The sequence below is a fragment of the Anthonomus grandis genome, chromosome 9 (genome assembly GCF_022605725.1).
Source record: "Anthonomus grandis grandis chromosome 9, icAntGran1.3, whole genome shotgun sequence".
Lineage (NCBI taxonomy): Eukaryota > Metazoa > Arthropoda > Insecta > Coleoptera > Curculionidae > Anthonomus > Anthonomus grandis.
Genome location: NC_065554.1, coordinates 11419351 through 11440980, shown reverse-complemented (window position 1 = coordinate 11440980; position 21630 = coordinate 11419351). Strand labels below are relative to the sequence as shown.

The window sequence follows — 21630 nt, the reverse complement described above, 5'->3', positions numbered from 1 at the left end:
AAGAGTTGTTTGTTCCAACTACGTCATCACCGATCTTAATGATTTTTTTTAAATAAATATCTCAGTCTAAAAAAGAATAAAAAAATACGTCGAACAGGAAATGTATTTATGCAAGTGTATGTAAGCCGGGCTTTAATCCAGTGACTTCGGACTCTACGTGAAGGTTGTTCTATATTAATTAATACTTTATTCTTTGCCTTTTACGATCAATCATAAAGTGAGCAAGTAACTTTTAATATAAATACAAAAAACTGTATAGAATAGAATATTGTCGTTTTCTTTTAGTAAACTATAGGAAAAGAATTATATAGGAATAGAATTGTCTTTTCCCCTTAGTAAATTATAGGGAAGAGAAATAGTGCGAACATAAGCTGCTACTTTTGTTGATCAGAATCCAATTTTGTTCACTAGAGACAAATGTCCTTTGACAAAAACATTTTCAGTATTTCATAATATTAGCATAGCCATGTGATCAACTCATGACTGAGGAACGTGCAAAATCAGCACTCTTTATGGTAAAATAGTGCGAGGAGAGACGTTATAATGAGCCTGGGTGTATACCACAAAACAAATGTTACAAAGCCTTTTTGAAGAATCTTCCACCAATTTGACCATGGACCAGAGAAGTAAATTGCGACGTCTTTTTGAAAAAAATCAAGATGCGTTTTCCTTGCATGATAATGACCTGGGAAGCACTGATTTGGTGCAGCATCAATTAACACTGGAGACAATGATCCGATAAAAAGCACCTCGAAGGATTGCGATAGCTAAACAAGGTAAAGTTTCCTTTAGTTCAAGAAATGACGACCCAAGAAGAGATAGACCATCCCAGAGTTCTTGGACATCTCCAGTTGTACTAGTGAAGAAAAAGGATGGATCTACCAGATTTTGTGTCTGCTACCGGCGAGTGAATGAAATTACCAAGAATGACTGTTATCCCCTACCGAAAATAAGACGACAGCCTGGACATGCTACCAGGTTCACAATAGTTTTCAACCCTCGATCTGAAAAGTGGATACTGGAAGGTGAACATGTATAAAGAAGATAAGGAAAAGATCGCAGTCTCGACTTGAACAGGACTAATAGCATTTTTAATAACTGCAACTATTTCAAAGAATGCGCATGATGCTTTTCTACAAATGTATATATTTACAAATGCCGTCAAAAGCAAACTTCTGTAATAATATTTTTTTGAAGCCGTATTATTAATTTTATTTATTTTTTTTTTATTTAAAAAAACTAAATCATAAGATAGACGATATAACTTTAATTTTAGTCTTATGCAAAGCAACTGCAAAAATCGAAAAATCTCTAATATATTGTAAATTATTTCTTGCATATTCTTTTCAAGGATGAATAATATGCAAGATTTGTCATAAGATTTATAGACACTGCGGGAGAACATATGATGAGGGAGTATAGAATCTTCTTTTCAAATGCCGAAAATCTGCTTATAATAATAAATTTTTAATATTATTATTATTATTATTATCGGATCTCATGCCAAACGGCAATCGCACTCCCCCCTGGGGAAGGAGAGATCGTTCACTTATCCCAGATATCTCAAATATCAGAAGGATGACGCTCTAGTGGAGTCCTTTCCACGTCATCGGACTCTGTTTTTTAACTTTATTTACAAAAATAAACTTAGACTAAAAGTACATGATGTGTTTTTTAAACTAATTGATGTTATCTGCGTTTTCAAAGAACTTTCTGACGATTCGAGATGTGGATAATAGCGTCGACTTCTGCATCAGCTTATAGATGCTTTCCTTAAGGTTGAGCAGTTTCATGTTTTTGATCAGGCTCTTTGGTATTACTCCTGTTGTTGACACAATAATTGGAACAGTCCGCACTTCTCTCATTTCCCATTGTCTTCGTATCTAGTGTTCTAGATCCCTGTACTTATCTTTTCATTATGTTATGCTCTTAGATTGTTATTATTAGGGATAGCTACATCACTAAGGGTTATCTTATATCTATCTGACCTAATCCTAATTTTATCGATTAGGATTAGGTCAGGCCTATTGTTAGTTACTCGTTGGTCTGTGAGTACAGTGCGATCCCGATACAATTTGTGTTGGTCATTTTCAAGAACTGGTTCCGGCTTATAGTTATAATATGGTACCTTGGCTGCCGATAAGAGGTTTTGTTTTTCTGCAAGCTCTTGATGCAGTATCTTTGCAACTAGATCATGTCGTTCTTTATATTCCCTTGGTACAAAAGTTTGACATCCACCGGTAATATGCTGAATAGACTCCGTTGTCTCACATTTATACCTACATCTGTCACTTTGTACCGTCGGGTAACCTACGACAAACTTTCAAAAATTTCTTGTTGGTATTAATTGATCTTGGATAGCCGCAAGAAACCCTTCAGTTTCGGGGAAAAACTGTCCCGAAGTCAACCAGTAGTTCCACGCAGCTATGTCGACATACTCTTGTTGAACCCCGGGAACATGCCTGCCATGTAGTGGTTTTCCCATCGAAGCTTGCATTTTTTCTTGCTCGGTACGATGGTGTATGGGCAGCTCAAGCTCCTGTAGTTTAAGTGGTGTTAAGTCGTCTGCTTTACATACGGCACGACGAATGTGTGATGTTTCAGCCTTTCTTAAGAAAAAGGAACGCAAGTTACTAATTTGCTGAGTTAGCTGCTTTATTCAGTCGGTCATTCCTCTTGCTCCCACATGTCGAGGTAGCGTAGTTTGGTCTACGGCATTTCGCGGATAGCTTATTGGCTTTCGATAGGAATATTCTAGCCTTTCTTTGAAAAATTTTCGATGTCCGTTTTACTCCATCCTATAATATCAAAAGAGTAGGTTAATGAACTGACTCCATATATATTAATAGCTTTAAATAAGTTTCTGCTGTTAAGACTTGTTTTAAGAAGTCGTCGCATTCTTGTAGTATACTTAGTAGTCAGCTCACTCTTTATAGTTCTATGGTCTTTTCTTTGCGCCTGCTTTATTCCTAGATATTTGTAGGATTCTTCTTCATCCATAGCATTAATTATCTGACCGTTTTCTGTTTGACAGTCTCCTGGTTGTAGTTTACCCTTAACAATGTTTACAGTTTGGCACTTATCCAGTCCAAAGGTCATTCCTATATCATCAGAGAATTTGTCCACTATTTTAAGCATCTGATCTAGTTAATTTCGTGTTGCTGCAAGAATTTTTAAGTCATCCATATAAAGTAGATGGTTTACTTTTGTTAGTTCTCTATTATCCTTTTCTAGGCCAAATCCGTACCTAGTTGAATTGAGTTAACTAGATAGCGGGTTCATGGCAAGGCAGAACCAAAGTAAGCTCAAAAATCTCCCTGGAATATACCCCTACGAATAGGAATCATATTAGTTCCAATACAGTTACCACTAGGCACCTGAAGTTTTATTGATGTTCGCCAAGATGCCATAGCGAATTGTAAAAAGGAAATTATGTGGTTATCTATTTTGTACAATTTAAGTACATTAATAAGCCGTTTATGTGGAACTGCATCAAAAGCTTTTCGGTAGTCAATGTATGCTGCGAAAAGTTTTCTCTTGTTGTTAAATACCTGATGCAAACTACGGAGTCGATAATTAGCTGTTCTTTACCCCCCCATGGCACCTCTGGTATATCCTGTTTGTTGAGTCGCTATGATACTATTTTGGTCACAATGTCTGTAAATACGTTCTGTAATGCAAGATGTAATTAGTTTATAGAGTGTGGGTAAGCATGTTATTGGCCGATATTTAGCCGGATCTTGAGTATTTTGGCAGTTCTTGGACAAGAGGTAAGTGGCACCTTCTGTTAAAAAATTGGGCAAATTCTGAGGATTCATAAGCACGTCGTTTAGAAGGTCGGTCAGTTGTTGATGTGTTGACCACAATTTCTTAATCCAGTAATTTTGGTCGTGATCTGGGCCTGGAGCTTTCCAGTTATGTAGTTTTTTTATAACGTTAATCACTTCGTCAACTGAAAATGGTAAAAATGCCATTTGATTATATGCTTGACTCGATGTTTTTTTTAGTGGGGTAAATGGTGGTGTTTATTGGAGAAGTGTCGTTAAGCTTACCATCTTCAGCGATCTGAAAAAATAGATAGCTTTTGTTTAACGGTGTCTAGGCATTATTCCGGAGTATAGTTTTCTGGGTCCTGCTAAAATTAGCACTATAAAATTTTAAACAATAGATACTATTAATATATGTAATATACTATTAATATATGTAATATATTAATAGTAAGGGCTAAAGAAAAATTATAAAGAAAATAATAATCATAAATCTAAACTACTTCTCAGGGACCAGAGAGAAGGTTTTGTTTCATATAGTTTTTAAAACCCCATGCAGATCTAGTAAAATCATTTATTTTAAATTTGTTGGTCGATAATATGGTTGATGCGATCAAATATGAATAGGACTTCTTAAAAAGTGATATTTTAGAATTTGGCACTATTAAAATCTATTGGCATCGAATATTTAGAGTATAAACATCTGTGCGAAATCTAATATTACGGCAAGACTCATTTTTTTGAAAAATTACAATAAAATCTATTTCTAAAAATGTACAAGGTGTCCTATTTTCGTATATATATGGGGTTTCTGGCTTACGAAAAGAGATAAAGAGATACGGTTTTCGCGACACCATACTACTTTTTAATGAGACTAAAGATGCACTTATCAAATTTGCTAAAAAATAATTTGAAGTGATCCCCTGTAAAATATAATAAAAAAGATTATAATTTAGTAAGGAAAGACAACAATACGTAGTAGTTTTACAAAATTGTATTTTAACTTACTTGTACTATTGATCATACAAAATGATAAAGTGTTAATTAAGATAAAACGACATTCACGCCCGAACAGCATCATACGTCCTACGTACGTCATATTTATCTCGATAAATCTATTGTTATAAAAATAACGTATTGAGTACGCACTTTTGGATACGTAGTTCGTACGTATGTATGTTACTTACGTCTCGCGGACGTACATACATGTACATATAAATACTTAGAAAATATTTTAGCTCCTATGTATAATACAAGAATAAAAAAAACATAAATTTTTGTTAATACATAAAACTATATGCCAGGAAATATTTTTTTCAAATATACGCATTTCTAAATACTTCTAAGTTTTATGTTCAATATTTTTAAATTCAGTAGGGAACAGAGGAAAAAATATTTGCATGCAATTATTTGATACAAAAAGTCGACGAATTCGGTATAAATGAGACAACTGTCAAATTAAGATTCCCTCTTTACAGAGGACATACTCTATAAATTTACTTAATTTACATATTGATCTGGTCGAAGAGTAATTAGGTACAGGATTTTCAAAACATCTAAAAACTATAGATAATGGAGTATTTATCGTTATTATATTTAATGAAGAGTCATACTATTATATAAAAATTATCAAGATCGGTCGCAAAAGCAACCCAGACTGACTGTCAAATAAGTAATTGGCAACATAAGGTAGCTGACACTGTTGACAGTGTTTAAGACAAGCGACAGATGCGAGAACGAATTTCTTCTTTCAGTCGGATTGGCAGTATTGGCGTCATGGTGTGGGTTGTTTCTTTGTAATAAAAGTTTACACCTTTAAATTTAGGATTTGTCAAAATTCGGATTATAATAACATTTTCTTATTATATTTGAATTTAGTTTTATTGTTTACTTAGTGATAGGAAGGATGTACTACGTAATTCATGGTAAGAGCATAGTTATTCATTTTAGTAATAATCAATCAGTTAATTAATAACTTGCTTATTTTAAAATATAATTTTAAGGTGCAGCACTATAAGCAGGGATTGGAAGCACAAAGAAAATTGAAGACTATATTTCACAATAGTAGCGAAGAACAAATGATGTTTTTTTTTTGTATTTTCTTAAACGTTTATTTTTTGTTTAGTTTTTCAGACATATACATGTTTTGTTTTATATTTTTATATACTTTTTTAAAATCAATACATATTCCGTTGTTAAAAATGAGTTATTTTTGTCCCAAATACATTTTACCACATAAAAAGGATTAGTGTAAACATCCTAGATACGTCATATTAAGTCCCATGTATTGGACATAATATGACGTACAATTTCCTAAAAGTACGTAATGGGTCTACCAATAGAAGTGATGAAGTTTAGTGGGCCATGTACGCAAAATGGTATGTTTCAAAACGCGGATCAAGTTGCGTCAGTTGTGTTAAGTATACTTTGACATTTCATCATGAATCGTTAAAGTCAAGAGCAACGTATAGCTATCGTGAAAAGGTATTACAAAAATGCGCAATCGGTTAGAGCCTGTTATCGTGCTCTTAGAGAAGATTTTGGCCATCGTGGTCGGCCTTCTGAGCTTGCAATAAGGCGCACAATTAATAAGTTTGAACGGGAGTACACTCTTCTGGATAATAAGCCACCAACGCGACAAAAAAGTGCAAGGACCGCTGAAAATATCGCCGCTGCAAGAGAAAGTGTTGACGCGAATAACAATGTATCTGTTTTGCGCCGTTCTCAGCAATCAGGCATTTCACTAATGTCTCTGTGGCGCATTTTGAAGAAAGACTTACATCACGGCCTACATCCATATAAGATGGTTCTAACTCAAGAATTGAAGCCTGCTGACCATGGTTTGCGAAGAAGGTTTACCGACTGGGCCCTGTTGCAGTTGGAACAAAATGCCGATTTTGGGAAACAAATCATCTTTTCAGATGAAGCCCATTTTTGTCTTAGTGGCGTTGTCAATACGCAAAATTGCCGCTTCTGGTGTCAGAACAATCCCCAGAAATTAGTACAGGTGCCATTACAGTGTGACAGTCAACGGAGAGCGCTATCGCGACATGATAACAAACTTTCTTTGGCCTGCAATTGATGGTAGAGACTTCGAACAGAATTTGTTTCAACAGGACGGAGCAACATCACACACCGCCCGAGCCACAATTAATTTATTAAGAGAGCGTTTTGAAGATCGAATAATTTCGTGACATGGCAATATCAACTGGCCACCAAGGTCCTGTGATCTTACTCCCCTGGACTTTTTTCTTTGGGGATATGTGAAGTCGAAGGTGTATTCTAACAATCCTCAAACCATCAATGAGTTGAAAGTTAACATAACTAGGGTTATTCGCGAAATTCAGCCCAACTTGTTAGAAAAAGTGATTGAAAATTGGGTTCATCGTCTAAACGTCTGCCGCCGTAGCCGAGGTCTTCTGATATCTTAATGATATTTTGTTTAAAACATAATGTTACATAATAAACTACAACATGAAACATCAATCATAGAAATTAACCAATTCGTTTTTATTTTTTAGCAATTTAAACTTATATCATTCTTATTAGTAGACCCTCTACATATGAATTAAGATCCTGCGGAAAGTGGACATTTATACGTCCATAGTACGTAATACGTCTTTGAAGGTACGTACCGTGTACGTACATTATGTCGTAGAGTACGTACAAAATATGATTCTGATTTCATCCTGTATATGTTATTATTAATATTTAATAACTTTTTTTCGCCTATTAAAATAATAATTAATTGCCAAATAAAATTAAAGATCAGCAGAAATATGAACGCTTAACCTAAATTAATAAACTCTGCTATTGGTCGAAGTACGTGTATTAAAAATGTGTTTAATAATATAAGTTAGATAGTAGTTAATATAAGGTAAGATCTAATAACAGATATTTTTTAAATATTCATTATGAGATTCATCTGCTTACCGTGAAATATTTGTTAATTGTATAAGTGATTTTTAAGTGGAAAAAATCTTCATCTGATCCGAAAAATGTTTTATTATAGCTACTACTAATAACAATTACTGGTATACGTTCAAAAAATCAACAAAAATGGCAGATGTATTGCGGCAAATGAACATGTATTCCCTTACAAGAATGGCTTTAACTCTTGGTCCAGGGCTGGCTTTTCTCATGTACTTACATTCGAATACATTAAGCAGAAGAGCAGATATATTAGACAGGTATATAATTCCAAACTGTAACTAATTCAGACTAATTAAAATTGCATTTTAGGGACCATCGCTTAAAAGACAAAACCATTCTCAAAGATAGCTATGATTTTATTATAGTGGGTGGAGGCAGTGCGGGGGCGGTTTTAGCCAACCGATTATCAGAAAATCCTTATTGGAATGTTTTACTTCTTGAAGCTGGTTCTGATGAAATTTCTTTGACTGATATGCCAATTATGTTTCCGGTATTGCAGCTGACACCTTTTGATTGGCAATATAAGGTATACGTAGTAATTAAGTGTAAGGTTTATATTTTATAAATAAAAAGTTTCCAAAAATACAGCCACATTTTCTCTTTACTTGTTATAGCATGACATTTTGTCTCGGATTTGTGACTTCTTCAGATGGCACAATTACAGAACTTAAAAACACTTAACAACAAATACAAAGTTGACCAGAAGTATAATTCTGAGAGACAATTATTTTATAAGAAGCTCTACATATATATTTCTAGATGTAAACGTTTTTTAAAAGATCAGACATAACTGTTGTTATTAAGGGCCGATAAAAGTAATGCTTCTGTACTTATAAATAGAGACCAGTACTTGTCCAAAATGAATGTACTTCGTAGGGATGTAAGTACTTACTAAAAAAAAAGAATTTATACTTCTGGTCAACTTTGTGTTTGTTGTTTTATGTTCTGTAATTGTTGCTTTATTTGCCTATTAAATATAACCAGTAAAGAGAAAGTGAGACTGTATTTTTGGAAACCTTTTATTTATTAACACTATACCCTCGGCCTGCAACCTTCACTCCAACTTCAAATCTGTAAGGTTTATAGTTTACCACTAAGTTTGCTGTTTTATTCGAAATTCCTTAAGGGTAATTTTTAGGTAGCTCATATGATTGGGTAGGCTCCTAGATTTAACAGTTTTTAAGTAAAAAATATGAAAATCTAATAACTTTATTTTATCAGTTTTTATTCAGTTTTAATTTAGGTTAAAGAATAAATCAAAGAATCAAGTAATTTTAAATGAATTTCAAAAGTATTGTTCTGTTACGTAAAGAATAAAACTATATTTTTTTTAATTTTTTGAATCTAATCCGACAATTTATGAATAATACCGGTTATAACATAAATGTCTAGTGACAAATACTAAGTGTCAGAGTGATTTATTTTACTAAAGGTATGTCTAGACAAGACCTTAACTAAAAAATTAAAAATCTCAGTCTCGTAACAAACTAGGTACTATTTATTTAGTCTTATTTGAAAGGTGTAGGTTTTCTGCCATGTAAAAGAAAATTGTGTAAAATGATTACAATAATTTGTTTACTTTATTTAAAAGTCTAAATGCTACAAAAGATGAAATAAACTATGTATATCCAGGACCTTTTTCACATCTATACGATAACATGATTCTATAAAGATGTAATACAAAACCCAAACGATCTAAATGCCGTAAATAATTTTAAAATCTATTGGAGCTACTAACATCTGACCAAATTAAATAAAACAATAACTAAATAATATAAAAAATTAAGTCTGCTAGTTACAAAAAAAAAATCGGGGGAATTACTAAGATCGTTATAGAAAAAATATTCAATACACAAACAAAACTTTAGAAAAAAAAATTTTAACTTTTTTTTTTACCACCGGGGATAATAATAGAGGCAACGCATTTAATTGTTATTTCTTAAGTATTGGTAAAACTTTAGCAAATATAGACCCAAAATACAAAAAAATACTTAAAACTAATTCAAATCAAATCAAATCAAAACTTTTATTATCCAAAAAAAATAGACACAAAGTGTATGGATTACGTCACAGTTTTACATGTTATAATCTTGGCCCAAAAAAAATATTACTAACTACCTAGATAACTAAAATTCAAAAATATCCACCTATACTATATATTACAAAAAAAGTTAAAATAGTCAAAAGTAAAGTGACCTTACATCATTACAAAAGTTATAATACTCTATACACTGCCTAATCAGCTAGATAGCTATCTACATCATAAAAACATTTATTGGCTAGGAATTCCTTTAACTTTCTTTTAAATATCGAAAGGGTTTTCCTAATCTTTATATCATTCGGTAATTTGTTGTATAGTTTTGGACCTATTCTTAATACAAATTTTTTAGAAATAAGTAGCCTGCTATAAGGCATGGACAAGTCATTTCTAGAACGAGTTGGGTAATTATGAAAACTACCATTAACTGTAAAGGAATTAAAATTCTTAAAAACATATAAGCAAACTTCAAATATATACACACAAGGGACCGTCAAAATTCTATATTCCCTAAAAAGAGGTCTACAGGAAGTCATCTGTGATACTCCGGCAATACACCTAAGAATCTGTTTTTGGCTAATAAACACTCGACGTGCATGCGACGTACAGCCCCAGGGCTGAATACCGTACAAAATTCGTGAGTGCATAATAGCGTGGTATAGACAAATTAGTTGATTAATTTCCATTACCACCCTAAGGTTCCTAATGGCATAACATAAGCTACCGAGCTTCATCGACAACTCAGCACAATGAGATTCCCAAGAAAGTGAATCATCCAATGTTAAGCCAAGCAACCTAACTGATTTTTGGCGTTTCAAACAATCGTTATCGTTGGTTACACATAAATCAATATCACCATTTATCTGACCATAACATGCATGAAAAACCATGTAATTAGTCTTTTTATTGTTCAAGTAAAGTTGATTTAAAATAAACCAATTGCTAAGTTCCTCTAAGGCTTTTCCAGCAGATACATCAATTGTTTCCATGTTCTGTCTTCGGACCAGCGCAGATGCATCATCAGCATACATGGTGATGACACTATGTGTTATTGCCAGAGGCAAGGGATTAATAAATAAAAGAAACAACACCGGGCCCAATACGGAACCTTGTGGGACCCCAATGTCCACTTTAAGGTTTTCAGACCGCATACTAGATCCGGAGCTATCCCTCACTGCTACATATTGTGAGCGATCCGCCAAAAATGATGCAAACCAGCTCAACACTACTCCCCTTACACCATAGGATTCCATTATATCCAAGAGCAAAGTGTGATCTACGCAGTCAAACGCTCTGCTGAGATCACAAAATATCCCAACAGGGCGCTCACCCGCCTCAAGAGCCTCAATTAGCGCCGACAAAAATGCCAAAACAGCAGACGTCATGGACCTACCAAATACAAAGCCATGCTGGCCTGTCGAAATAATTTGATTTTTTTTCAGATAAGACATAAGCCGATCGAGCATTGCATATTCAAAAAATTTAGAAAAACAAGAGGTTAAGGCTATGGGTCTGTAATTGTCAGGCATAACTCGATCCCCTTTTTTAAATACCGGTATAACTTTAGATATTTTTAACGAATTTGGAAAAATTCCCTTTTCTAAAGATAAATTTATAAGATTACCAAAGACTAGCAAAAATCTATTGCCTAACTCCTAAAAACGAAAATATAAATATAAATGCTTCATAAAAAATACACGTAGTATGGAAAATATTATCTTTACACCATTAGTAAAAGATGCACACAATTTAAACTTTAGGTTTAAAATCCTTTAAACTTTTTCGTTTTTGATATACCATAATTATTTGAGCGCACCCTAACTTTTTCTTCTTTTTATGCCGTCTTTTTATTAAAGGTTGACGACCACATTTCTAAATGCGTCATTATCTCTTGCAACATAAAATAGTTCTTCGACGCTGACGTTTGTCCACTTCCTTACGTTCCGGAGCCATGATTTCTTTCTTCCTGTCGGTACCTTTCTCCTTTGCCCTCTGCTCTACACTGCATTATATTTGGTAGCAGTAAATATTTATCGTTTCGAAAAATGTGTCCTATATAAGATGTTTTTCTTATCTTGATGAGTGTCAGCAGCTTTCTTTTGTGTCCGATGCGTCTTAATTCTTCGTCGTTGGCGATTTGGTCAGTCCGTGGTATTTTCAGGATGCGTCTATAGAGACGCCTCAAGTTTTTTGGTTGTTTGAGCTTTCAAGGTCCAAGCTTGCACTCCATACAGCAACACAGACCACACATAGCATTCCGCAAACCTTATTCTGATGTGTAGATTTAGATTCCTATTTGCTAGCATTGAGGGGTATTTGACCAATGCCTTACGAGCGATTTCTATTCTTCGACTGGATCCATTTGAGCATTTATGACCGCACTGAGATATTTGTATTTTTGCATCCTTTCTATTTGTTTTCCATTTAATGTGAGAAAACAGTTAGTGTTTGTGTTTTTACTTATAACCATTAATTTAGTTTTTTTGGTGTTTATAGTGAGTCCTACTTCTTCACATTCCGGTTGACTCTTTCTAATAGAAACCCTAACTTAAAAATACAATAATCACTCCTATTCATGAAGATGGATCGAGACAGGAATTTATTACCGACCCATTGCATTAGGCAAAAATAAAATAATTAAAAGGCCATCTAACTAAGATTAGATTATTGATTTTAAAAAATTAATCAAATGTCATCATTACAGTATAGAGTTATAGTAGGAAGGATCTTGGTATTGAGGAGGCAGGGTAACGATCAATATACAACCAACGCCTGGATGAAAAATGGCTTCTAATTTTTCTTGATTTAACTAAAGCCCTTGATAGGGTGGCACATCCTACTTACTTTTTATTTTACTGCAAAAACTTTATAAAACTGGATTTAAAGAGGAAAAGCCTATGACCTCTTTTAATTCTAGAAAAATTAAACGCAACAAATAAGAATCTGTGATAAGGTTATTTTGCCAAATGGAGTATGGTGTGGCTTATTGGACCACAATTATTTTCAACCTTGATATCAACAGCTTATTAGATTACGGTCATGATATTATAATAATGCTAAAAGAAAAACTTAGGATGTAGCATCTGAAAACGCAAAAATCCTTCCAAGTACAGGTAAGGAATAGTTGAAAATTGTTAGTGCCAGGAAGGAATTTTAATAATAATAATAATTAAGTTACACATGCACCAAGAAATAAAACAAAAATAATGTAAAAACTGTTAGAAGTCAGCACACCAACGTCAAATCCTGCCAGACTCACCTATGAAAGAAAACTAAGAATGTCAAGGAAGTTGCGGCCTGATTCTAGTTTTAAAACTCCTAACTGATAAATTAAATTGACTAATTTCAAATTTATTGAGGGTGGAGGATATATTATACGAAAATCCTAACTTAACACTCTTTATTGTGTCTGGGGATAGTAAAAATATGCTTCCTAGGTATGTTAAAGTTATGAATATCAGTACAAAAGAGTACTTTTTTATTAAGATAAACAGGACATTTATATTAAACAGTGTTAAAACAAAAAACAAGTTAAGTGCAATATTTGTCCTGTTGTACAAGAAAGCCAATTAAGCTTCCTGAGCTTATGTGAAACACGCTTAGGCCGTCGTCCCACCAAAGATACACAACAGCGACGCCACATCTCCGCGATGTCGCCAGCGTGTATCTTTCGTGTCGAACCCATGTTTTAAAATCATTTTGTCCCCACCAACGCTGCGCCGAAGACACATCCAAATGCGTGTCGCGTTCGTGTTGCCTGTAGACTGGACGTGTCAGTTGCGAAGCAACATTCAAGCTGTGTGTGTTGGCGTTTTTTTTTTCATTTATTGAAGTTTTGTTTTTTTGTTTATTATGGCACAACGAAATGCTGAACTGGATTTTAATGGATGTCTGTGCAGCTTCTTAGCAGCAACAAACATTTTTTTTTTAAATTTTTCTCAATAAAAGTATGCACCCACTATTTTCTTTTTTTTGCCTTTTTATTTTTTTTTTCTATTCCGCAAATACCAATACATTGCAACCACATCCTCGTCTTCACTCGATGACATTTTGAACTAAACTGAACAACGTAACGTAGGAAACACGAAACGCATATCTTTGGTGGAGCAACTGCATGTCGTCTGAATGTGTCCAGGCGAAATCGTATCGCCTTCGCGTCGCCGTCGCGTATCTTTGGTGAGACGACGGCCTTAGTTTACTTAGCCAGTGTCTAAATTTAACTAAAATAAAATTCTTAAGAATTTTTTTATGTAGCAACTAATATAAGGAAAATTAATTATAAATTCTATTAACTATAAGATTGGTTACCAAAAAAAAGGTAAAATTAAATCACTCGTCAAATCAGATATCACCTATATATTGATCTGGAGCTCAGCCTGATTTATAAAGAACCAAATATTCTAATGTTAAGGAATTGTAAATATAATGAAAATAAAATTACCAAGACATTGCTATTAGATAAATTACTCAATGTAATGTTAGAATTTCTAAAACCATATAGAAAATGTCGTCCAAGAACTCTTGTAATACTAAATCAAAAATATACCATAAAATTTCGTTTCAATTTAGATTTTGTACGTATACTAAAGTTAAAAACCAAAATAATAGCATCACGGATGAGTGCTAAAACATGTATATATAGGGTGTTTTTATTATAATAAAAGACATAGTAAAACATTAAAAATTTGAAAAAAATAAGAATTTTAATAAACTAATTTGTTGATATTCTCTACGAATTCCGTGTAAATTGTTATCGTTTTTTGTTTACTGCTCTTACCGTTTATCAAATTTTGTGTTATTGTATGGTTTTCAGTACAAATCTTTGGTTCGATCAGTTGTATCAGTCTGCTTATTTTGTGCTGAAAAATGACCCATGTTTGCGAAAACAGTGAACTAGTGGACATAATATTTACCTATGGAGAGTGCCAACTAAATTCAGTTTCCTTCAAAAATCATCCGTTTGTAAACTTAGCTATTAGACTTGTGCTGGAAGACCTGCTCAACCTGAAATGTTACAAATTGAGGAAAACATTTTAGAAATGGTCGAAGACAATCCAACAATGAGTACTAGACTTATAGCAGCTCAAGTTGAAGCTTCTTACAGTGTGGAAGACAATTCGACAAGAACAGTAGAGAAGACATCATCCTAGAAGAGTTGTATTTTACCAGTGGCTTTTAAATCAGTTTGACAGAAATGAAGATTTTACAAAATTAATTTTGGAGACAGACAAGGCCACATTTACACGAGATGGAGTGCGAAATTTCTACAACAATCATGTTTGGGCAATAGAAAATTTTCAACATCGATTTTTATTATATGTTTGGGCTGGCATACAAAAAACCATGCTTATTAGAACCTAGTTTTTTCCACCTCAACTGACCGGTGAAATTTATTAGATTTTCGTCGAAACAATTTGCCGCAATAATTAAAAGATGTTATTCTAAATTTGAGACAGAATGTGTGGTTGTTACATGATGGGGCTCCACCACATCTTCGACAAGAAGTTCATGAACATCTAAATGGATAGGGATGGATAGGGCACAATGGACTCATTTCTTGGCCTCCTCGCTCCCCAGATTTAACGCCTTGAGATTTTTTTTCTGTGGAGCTATTTGAAAAAGTTGGTGTATCATGACAGAGCAATAAATAGAAATAGAATCCAGAAGAACAAGAGCGTAATGAAAGTTCTTGTGATTTAATTCGTGGTCACCAGAATTTTATTTTCGAAGTGTGTAAAGAGTCGTGAATATGCCTAGCAAGATTGTGTCTTAATCGAATAAATAAGGAAAATTTTGAACAATTTTTGTAAAAACAGTAACCATTTGAATTAATAAGGATTTTTGAATTATGCTACTTTTATATAGCTGATTTTTGGTATATTAACTTCTTTTAACGACTGTATAATCACTGTAGAATCATATACTATTGACCTTAACATTTTCCTTTTCGAAAATATATACAGGTGGTCCGGTTTAAACGTCATTCATTTTAATACTTAATATAAAATTTAAAAAAAAGTAGATTTATAAGAAAATTTTGGTCAAAAACATTTTATAGCAAATCTACAGAGTGTCAAAGTTGGAAATAAAATGTGTTTTTGCTTAATAACTTTTAAACCAATTAATAATTTTTTTTCAAATTTTGCTTACAGGTTAACAGGTTGTCCTCCTAAATAAAGCTAAATCCATTTTAAAAAAAATTTTCGACGAAGCGACGAGATATTTTGTGACAAAAGTTTAATTTTTAGACTCTCTTAATTTTAAAAAAACAGTTGCTCCTGCAAAATTTTGATTTAAAGCATAGTGATTGAGATATTTTAGTTAAAAAGTTTTAAAAAAAATCCTTAAAAGAGACTAATTAAAAAAAATTGGGAGGGCTACTTGTCAATAAGATAAATAAACAAGACAGTCAAGTATCAAAATTTTACAGTTTTGGTTTATTTTTGCCTATTTTTCTTATTTAAATAAATTATCTACTCAGAAAATAACACAAGAACACAAATATGAAAGAACTGCTAACATTATTTTCTTAAAAAACAAAAAATTACAAAAAGAATAATTGAAATTTAACTTTCACAGTAAGTGCTTAAAATGAAATCCTTGAGCTTCCAGACATTTTTGAGCACTTCTGGCTACAGAATTAATTGCCGCTAAAACTTGAACCCGATTTTCCCGCAGTTGATGACAAGCTCTATTAATGCGTTCTACTAACTCTTCTTCTTCTCGTGTTTGAACTGGCGTTCCGTAAACAAGTTCTTTTAGGTAACCCCACACATGGAAATCCAAAGGGGTAAGGTCTGGTGACCTTGGAGGCCATGCCACAGGCCCCCTACCAACTTCTGGTGAGACCATTCTCTGTCAAACGTCCTATCCATTTCTCGGGATAACTTTCATTCATCCATGCTCTCACCTGTGTTCCAAAATGTGCTGGAGCGCCATCCATTTGAAACCAAATATCTATTCTTGTACCCAGAGGTACTTCATCCAGCAAATCATGAAGGTGATTGGTCAAGAAATTCAAAAAAAGTTCAGCGTTGAGCCGTGGCAGGAGAAGGAATTGACCAATAACATAACCGTTAATAATACCTAGCCAAACGTTAATGCTAAACTCTTGCTGAAAAGACCTAACATGAGTTTCTCTCGGATTTTCTTCGGCCCAAACATGACAATTATGATGGTTGAAAGTTCCCCTTCGAGTAAAACTGGCCTCATCTGTCCAAAGATTTGTTTTTAAAAATTGCTCATTTTCATGAACTGAATTAAGTATATTACAAAACATCTATCATCAATTTTGTACAGGTTGCAAATGTTATGGTTTCCTATGATTTTTATGAAGTACACGAAGCACTTTTGATTTTGTTGTATTCAGTTGTATGGCTGCTCGTCGAGAACTTAGTCGAGGATTATTGTCAAATGTTCTCAGTATGGTATTTTCATGATCATTTCTTCTTACTGGCCGGGCTCGATCTTGCCTACTTTTCAAACCAAACTCTCGAAAACGATGATGGATGTTTACAAAAACACAAGCGCTTGTCACTCTGCAGCTGAAGCTTTGTCTCCAGTCTGGCTTTCTTTAAAGTGGAGAATTCACTCTGTATTTTTTTAGTCATTCATTATCATAACATATAAAAAATGATGAACGAAACTGGTGTATAATCATAACATTATACACTAGTTTCATTACATATCACTTAAAATATCAATTACACAAATTTGATTTAACACAAATTTGATTGAATTGAAAATTTATTTTTAGGAGTACATCATTTTTAAAATTTATTTTTTTTAAGTTCTATTAAAATTCACATATTCGTGGCGAATTATATCGTATCATTCCGCCACTTTTAATTTTTTTTGGGTAAAATTAGGCCATTTAAAAAAAATTGTAAAAATACACAAAATTTGATGAGCGGTGCTCGAGCAATTTAAGAACCAACCCAACCCATCCCATCCCATCCCATCCCATCCCATCCCATCCCATCCCATCCCATCCCATCCCATCCCATCCCATCCCATCCCATCCCATCCCATCCCATCCCATCCCATCCCATGCCATCCCGCATGAACCTCCCCCATGAACCTCCGCTCTGGTTGGGCCCGCTTTGATTGGGTTTGGGTTGGGTTGGGTTGGGTTGGGTTGGGTTGGGTTGGGTATATCTATGGTCTGTGCGCAGCGTCTTATGTTCCCCTCGCGGTGATCGCACTCGTGAAAACACTGCACACATACTCCCAGAGTCGACAACCCATTTGACAGATAGCGACAGTCATTTAATTTATGCAAAAAAAACGGCAAAAAATTTAAATAAATCAGTTTACCTCTATTTGTGAGTACTTCACATTGTTTATAAAGAAACTATTTGCAAAATACACCTCCCGCCACTTTATTAATTTTTTACAGATAAAATTAAGCTATTTAAAAAAGAAAACCGGTGAAAATACCCCAAATTTGACAAAAGCCGCTAAACTGCGGAATCATATTATTTTTAATTTGGACCAAAATCTAAAAATTACCAAAATAATAATACATTATGATGTCTTTTTTAGTGCGTGATAACACCCTCTTCGTGATAAAATTTGGCTTTCCGCCACTTTTAGTGAAAAATATATATCCAAATCCACCCATTTTGCAAAAAACCCGACCATTTTTCGTTAGTTTTAACAAAAGCCGCTAAACTGCAGAATTACCCTGCATACTCAGCATTATCAAACCATACCAGTTTTCTTATTTAGATCTCTTTATGTAAATACAAATTATACACTTTAAAATAAACTGGCACAATCAGAATAAAATAAACAAAAACTGTCAAAATAAATAATGACTTTAGATCACTTGACCGTCTCGTTTATTTGTCTTATTCAGAAGTCCAAGCCTGTTCAATTTTATTAAAAATTCCCATTCCGTTCGTTTTTTCCGGTGCAGCTTTTTATATTGTTTTCGTACTTTTAGAGTAAAATATTTCAAACACGGTGCTAAAAATGGAAATTTTGCGCAACTGTTTTTTAAGAAAAAGTCTAAAAATTAAACTTTCGTCACAAAATATTTCGTCGCTTCGCAGATTGGTGACAAAAGAAGATTGAATCCCCCTGTATGTTACGCCACTGGTATTTTTTTTTAAATTGGCTTCATCTTTATTTAGAAGGTCAATATGTTAACCTGTAAGCAAAATTAAAAAAAAAAATTATCAATTGTTTTAAAAGATATTAAGAAAAAAAAACAATTTTTTTCCAATTTTGACACCCTGTAGATTTGCTATAAAACATTTTTGAGCAAAATTTTCTTGCAAAGGTCTACTTTTTTAAAATTTTCTACGTATTAAAATTAATGACGTTTAAAGCAACCCTGTATATATAAATTCTTTGTTAGAAAAGCATATAACACACACACACACACACATTTCTTTAAGAAATATTGTGTGCCAGATGTAATATTTGTAAACTAATAAAATGTTTAAATAATAATAATATAATAATTTTAGCATAATAGCTACATACAAAAAACTGGTATCAAAAAAATATATAAAATATACAAACTACAAAACACATAAGAAAAAAAGCAAAACCACAACACAACACTTGAAAGGTGATAAAAACTAGCCTAGATTAAAAATGGTGAAGATAAAAAAGTTTAAAATTGTAAATATAAAATGGTAAAGAAAAAATTGTAAGCTTAAAATTAAAGTTAAAATGGTACATATACAATGGCAATGACAGAATATTACAACAACACTGACGAAGACAAAAATATAATAAATATCACAATATTTTAAAATTTATTTAAAACAAATCCTTTCAGGGGCCGCTTGAACTGGTTCAAATTATCACAACTTTTGACGTCACTAGGTAGCTTATTAAACTGTTGAACAAAACAGTGTGACAAAATTTTTGACAAATATATTCGGGAAGTAGACGTTTTTTATTTTTAAAATAAACAAGTACACATTAAACATAATTCTTTGTTTTACAGATAACATATTTAGGACATTTAACATAGACGCAAGAAGAGTATAACTATCACATTTCAATACTAATCTCATGGCTCTGTTTTGTATTATTTCTAGTTTGTCCACTTTATACTGAGGCAAACCAAACAGCAGTGCAGAACAAAACTGTAAATGGGGAAGTGCAAGGGCGTTTGTAAAGCTGTAATTTTGTTTGCATAGACAAATGTTTTTACAGATTCCTGTCAGAAATCCTACTTTTTTCGAAAATTTTCTTATAATGTAGTCTGCATGGGCGTGGAAATTTAGGTTAGAGTCTAAAATCACTCCTAGATACCTAATCTCATTGTCATATAAAATCTTTTCCCCATTCACCATAATCCGCACATTATTCATGTCAGCTTGACAAGTTTTTGATTTCTTATCAAAGACGCAAAAGTTAGACTTCTTTGTATTTAAACTTACTTTATTTATACAGAGCCATATCGTTGATATAAAGAATGAACAATAGTGGACCTAAGACCGTTCCCTAGGGACACACCATATGTAACATTAATAATTTCTGACATAACATTTTTATATTTTACTCGTTGGACCCTACTACACAAATAGGATTTTAACCAGCCTAAAACACTCCCTCTAATTCCTAACTGTTTCAACTTGTTAATCAAAATATTTCTATCTATAGTTTCAAAGGCTCTATCTAGGAATACCGCCAAAACCAATTTACCAGTATCAATGAAAATCATCACTCCAAGCAACAATAGCTGCAACAATAACTCACATGAGCGAAAAAAGAGAAAAAAAAACATTTTTTGCCTTGTTGAGTGAAGCAGTTATTCAATTTTTTGTGGTAATATGTAATCGTCACATCAATTTGTAATAAAGCTTAAAAACAATAATAAGAAACCAAGAAAAATAAACAATTTTTTTTAAACCAAATTAATAATTGAGTCACATGATAAATTAGAGTAAAAACACTATAACTAAAACTTAACTAACTTTTACTAACTATAACTTTTTTTCTTTTAGACAGAGCCAGGTGATAAATATTGCCAAGCAATGGTAAATGAACAATGCAATTGGCCAAGGGGAAAAGTTCTTGGTGGAAGCTCAGTTCTAAATGCTATGTTGTACATAAGGGGAAACAAAAGAGATTATGATAGGTAAATTATCCAATCCTGAGGAATATTTTTTAATTATGTATTTAATGTAATGATTAGATGGGCAGAGGTCGGTAACACAGGTTGGAGTTATGACGAGGTTTTGCCATATTTCAAAAAGTCCGAAAATATGAGGATTGAAGCCTTGAAAGATGATCCTTATCATGGGACTGGAGGATATTTAGATGTTGAGTATTTCAAGTAAGTTATGTATTTATTTATCCGCCTCTAAAATCAAAAAAATCATTCTTACAATAAAAGAGTGCTTACTACTGATAAAAACTAATGTCTTATACATATAAGTAAAATTTTAAAACTTAATAGCTTTTAAACTTATTACAATTAATTATCATATAATTACATTCTTATAAAATATTATTTATAGGTAAATAATCAGTCTTATTAGCAAAGAAAAGTCTATTGTTCGAGTTCACGAATTATTAAGGAGGTCGGGGACTTTTTTAACATACGGTACATCCATACATGATTTTCTATAATGTTATGTTAACTTGTTTAAAAGTTAGGCGACTACATAATAGGAGAAATTTGCTTTTTGTCTATTATGTTGTAAATCACATTAAATATAAAGACTGCTTTCTTATAAATAATATAAAATGTTATGTCCCAAAAATGCATTTAAGAATAAATAGGGTAAAAGGTAACTGTGGTCTCTACTATTGTTGTGATGCCTCCTGTATATGCAAAGTTATCTTCTTAATGTAGAGAAGAAATCTATATTCTATAGAATACTGGTTGGGGTACCGATACAATAGAGGCATACTCTAAGTGAG

At 33.0% G+C, this 21630-nt stretch overlaps 2 protein-coding genes across 2 annotated transcripts in view; one reads left to right on the top strand and one right to left on the bottom strand.

Moving 5' to 3' along the window:
* Nucleotides 1-21630, bottom strand: part of LOC126740428 (flotillin-2) — a 512088-nt gene that overhangs the window by 137393 nt on the left and 353065 nt on the right. The window lies entirely within an intron of this gene.
* LOC126740417 (glucose dehydrogenase [FAD, quinone]-like) overlaps nucleotides 7554-21630 on the top strand; it is a 29132-nt gene continuing 15055 nt past the window's right edge. Inside the window, exons 1-5 of the mRNA XM_050446430.1 lie at nucleotides 7554-7644; nucleotides 7780-7957; nucleotides 8010-8226; nucleotides 20709-20842; nucleotides 20900-21040. Coding sequence (XP_050302387.1) covers nucleotides 7827-7957; nucleotides 8010-8226; nucleotides 20709-20842; nucleotides 20900-21040 — 623 coding nt within the window. The 5' untranslated portion in view covers nucleotides 7554-7644; nucleotides 7780-7826. The remainder of the gene's footprint in view (nucleotides 7645-7779; nucleotides 7958-8009; nucleotides 8227-20708; nucleotides 20843-20899; nucleotides 21041-21630) is intronic.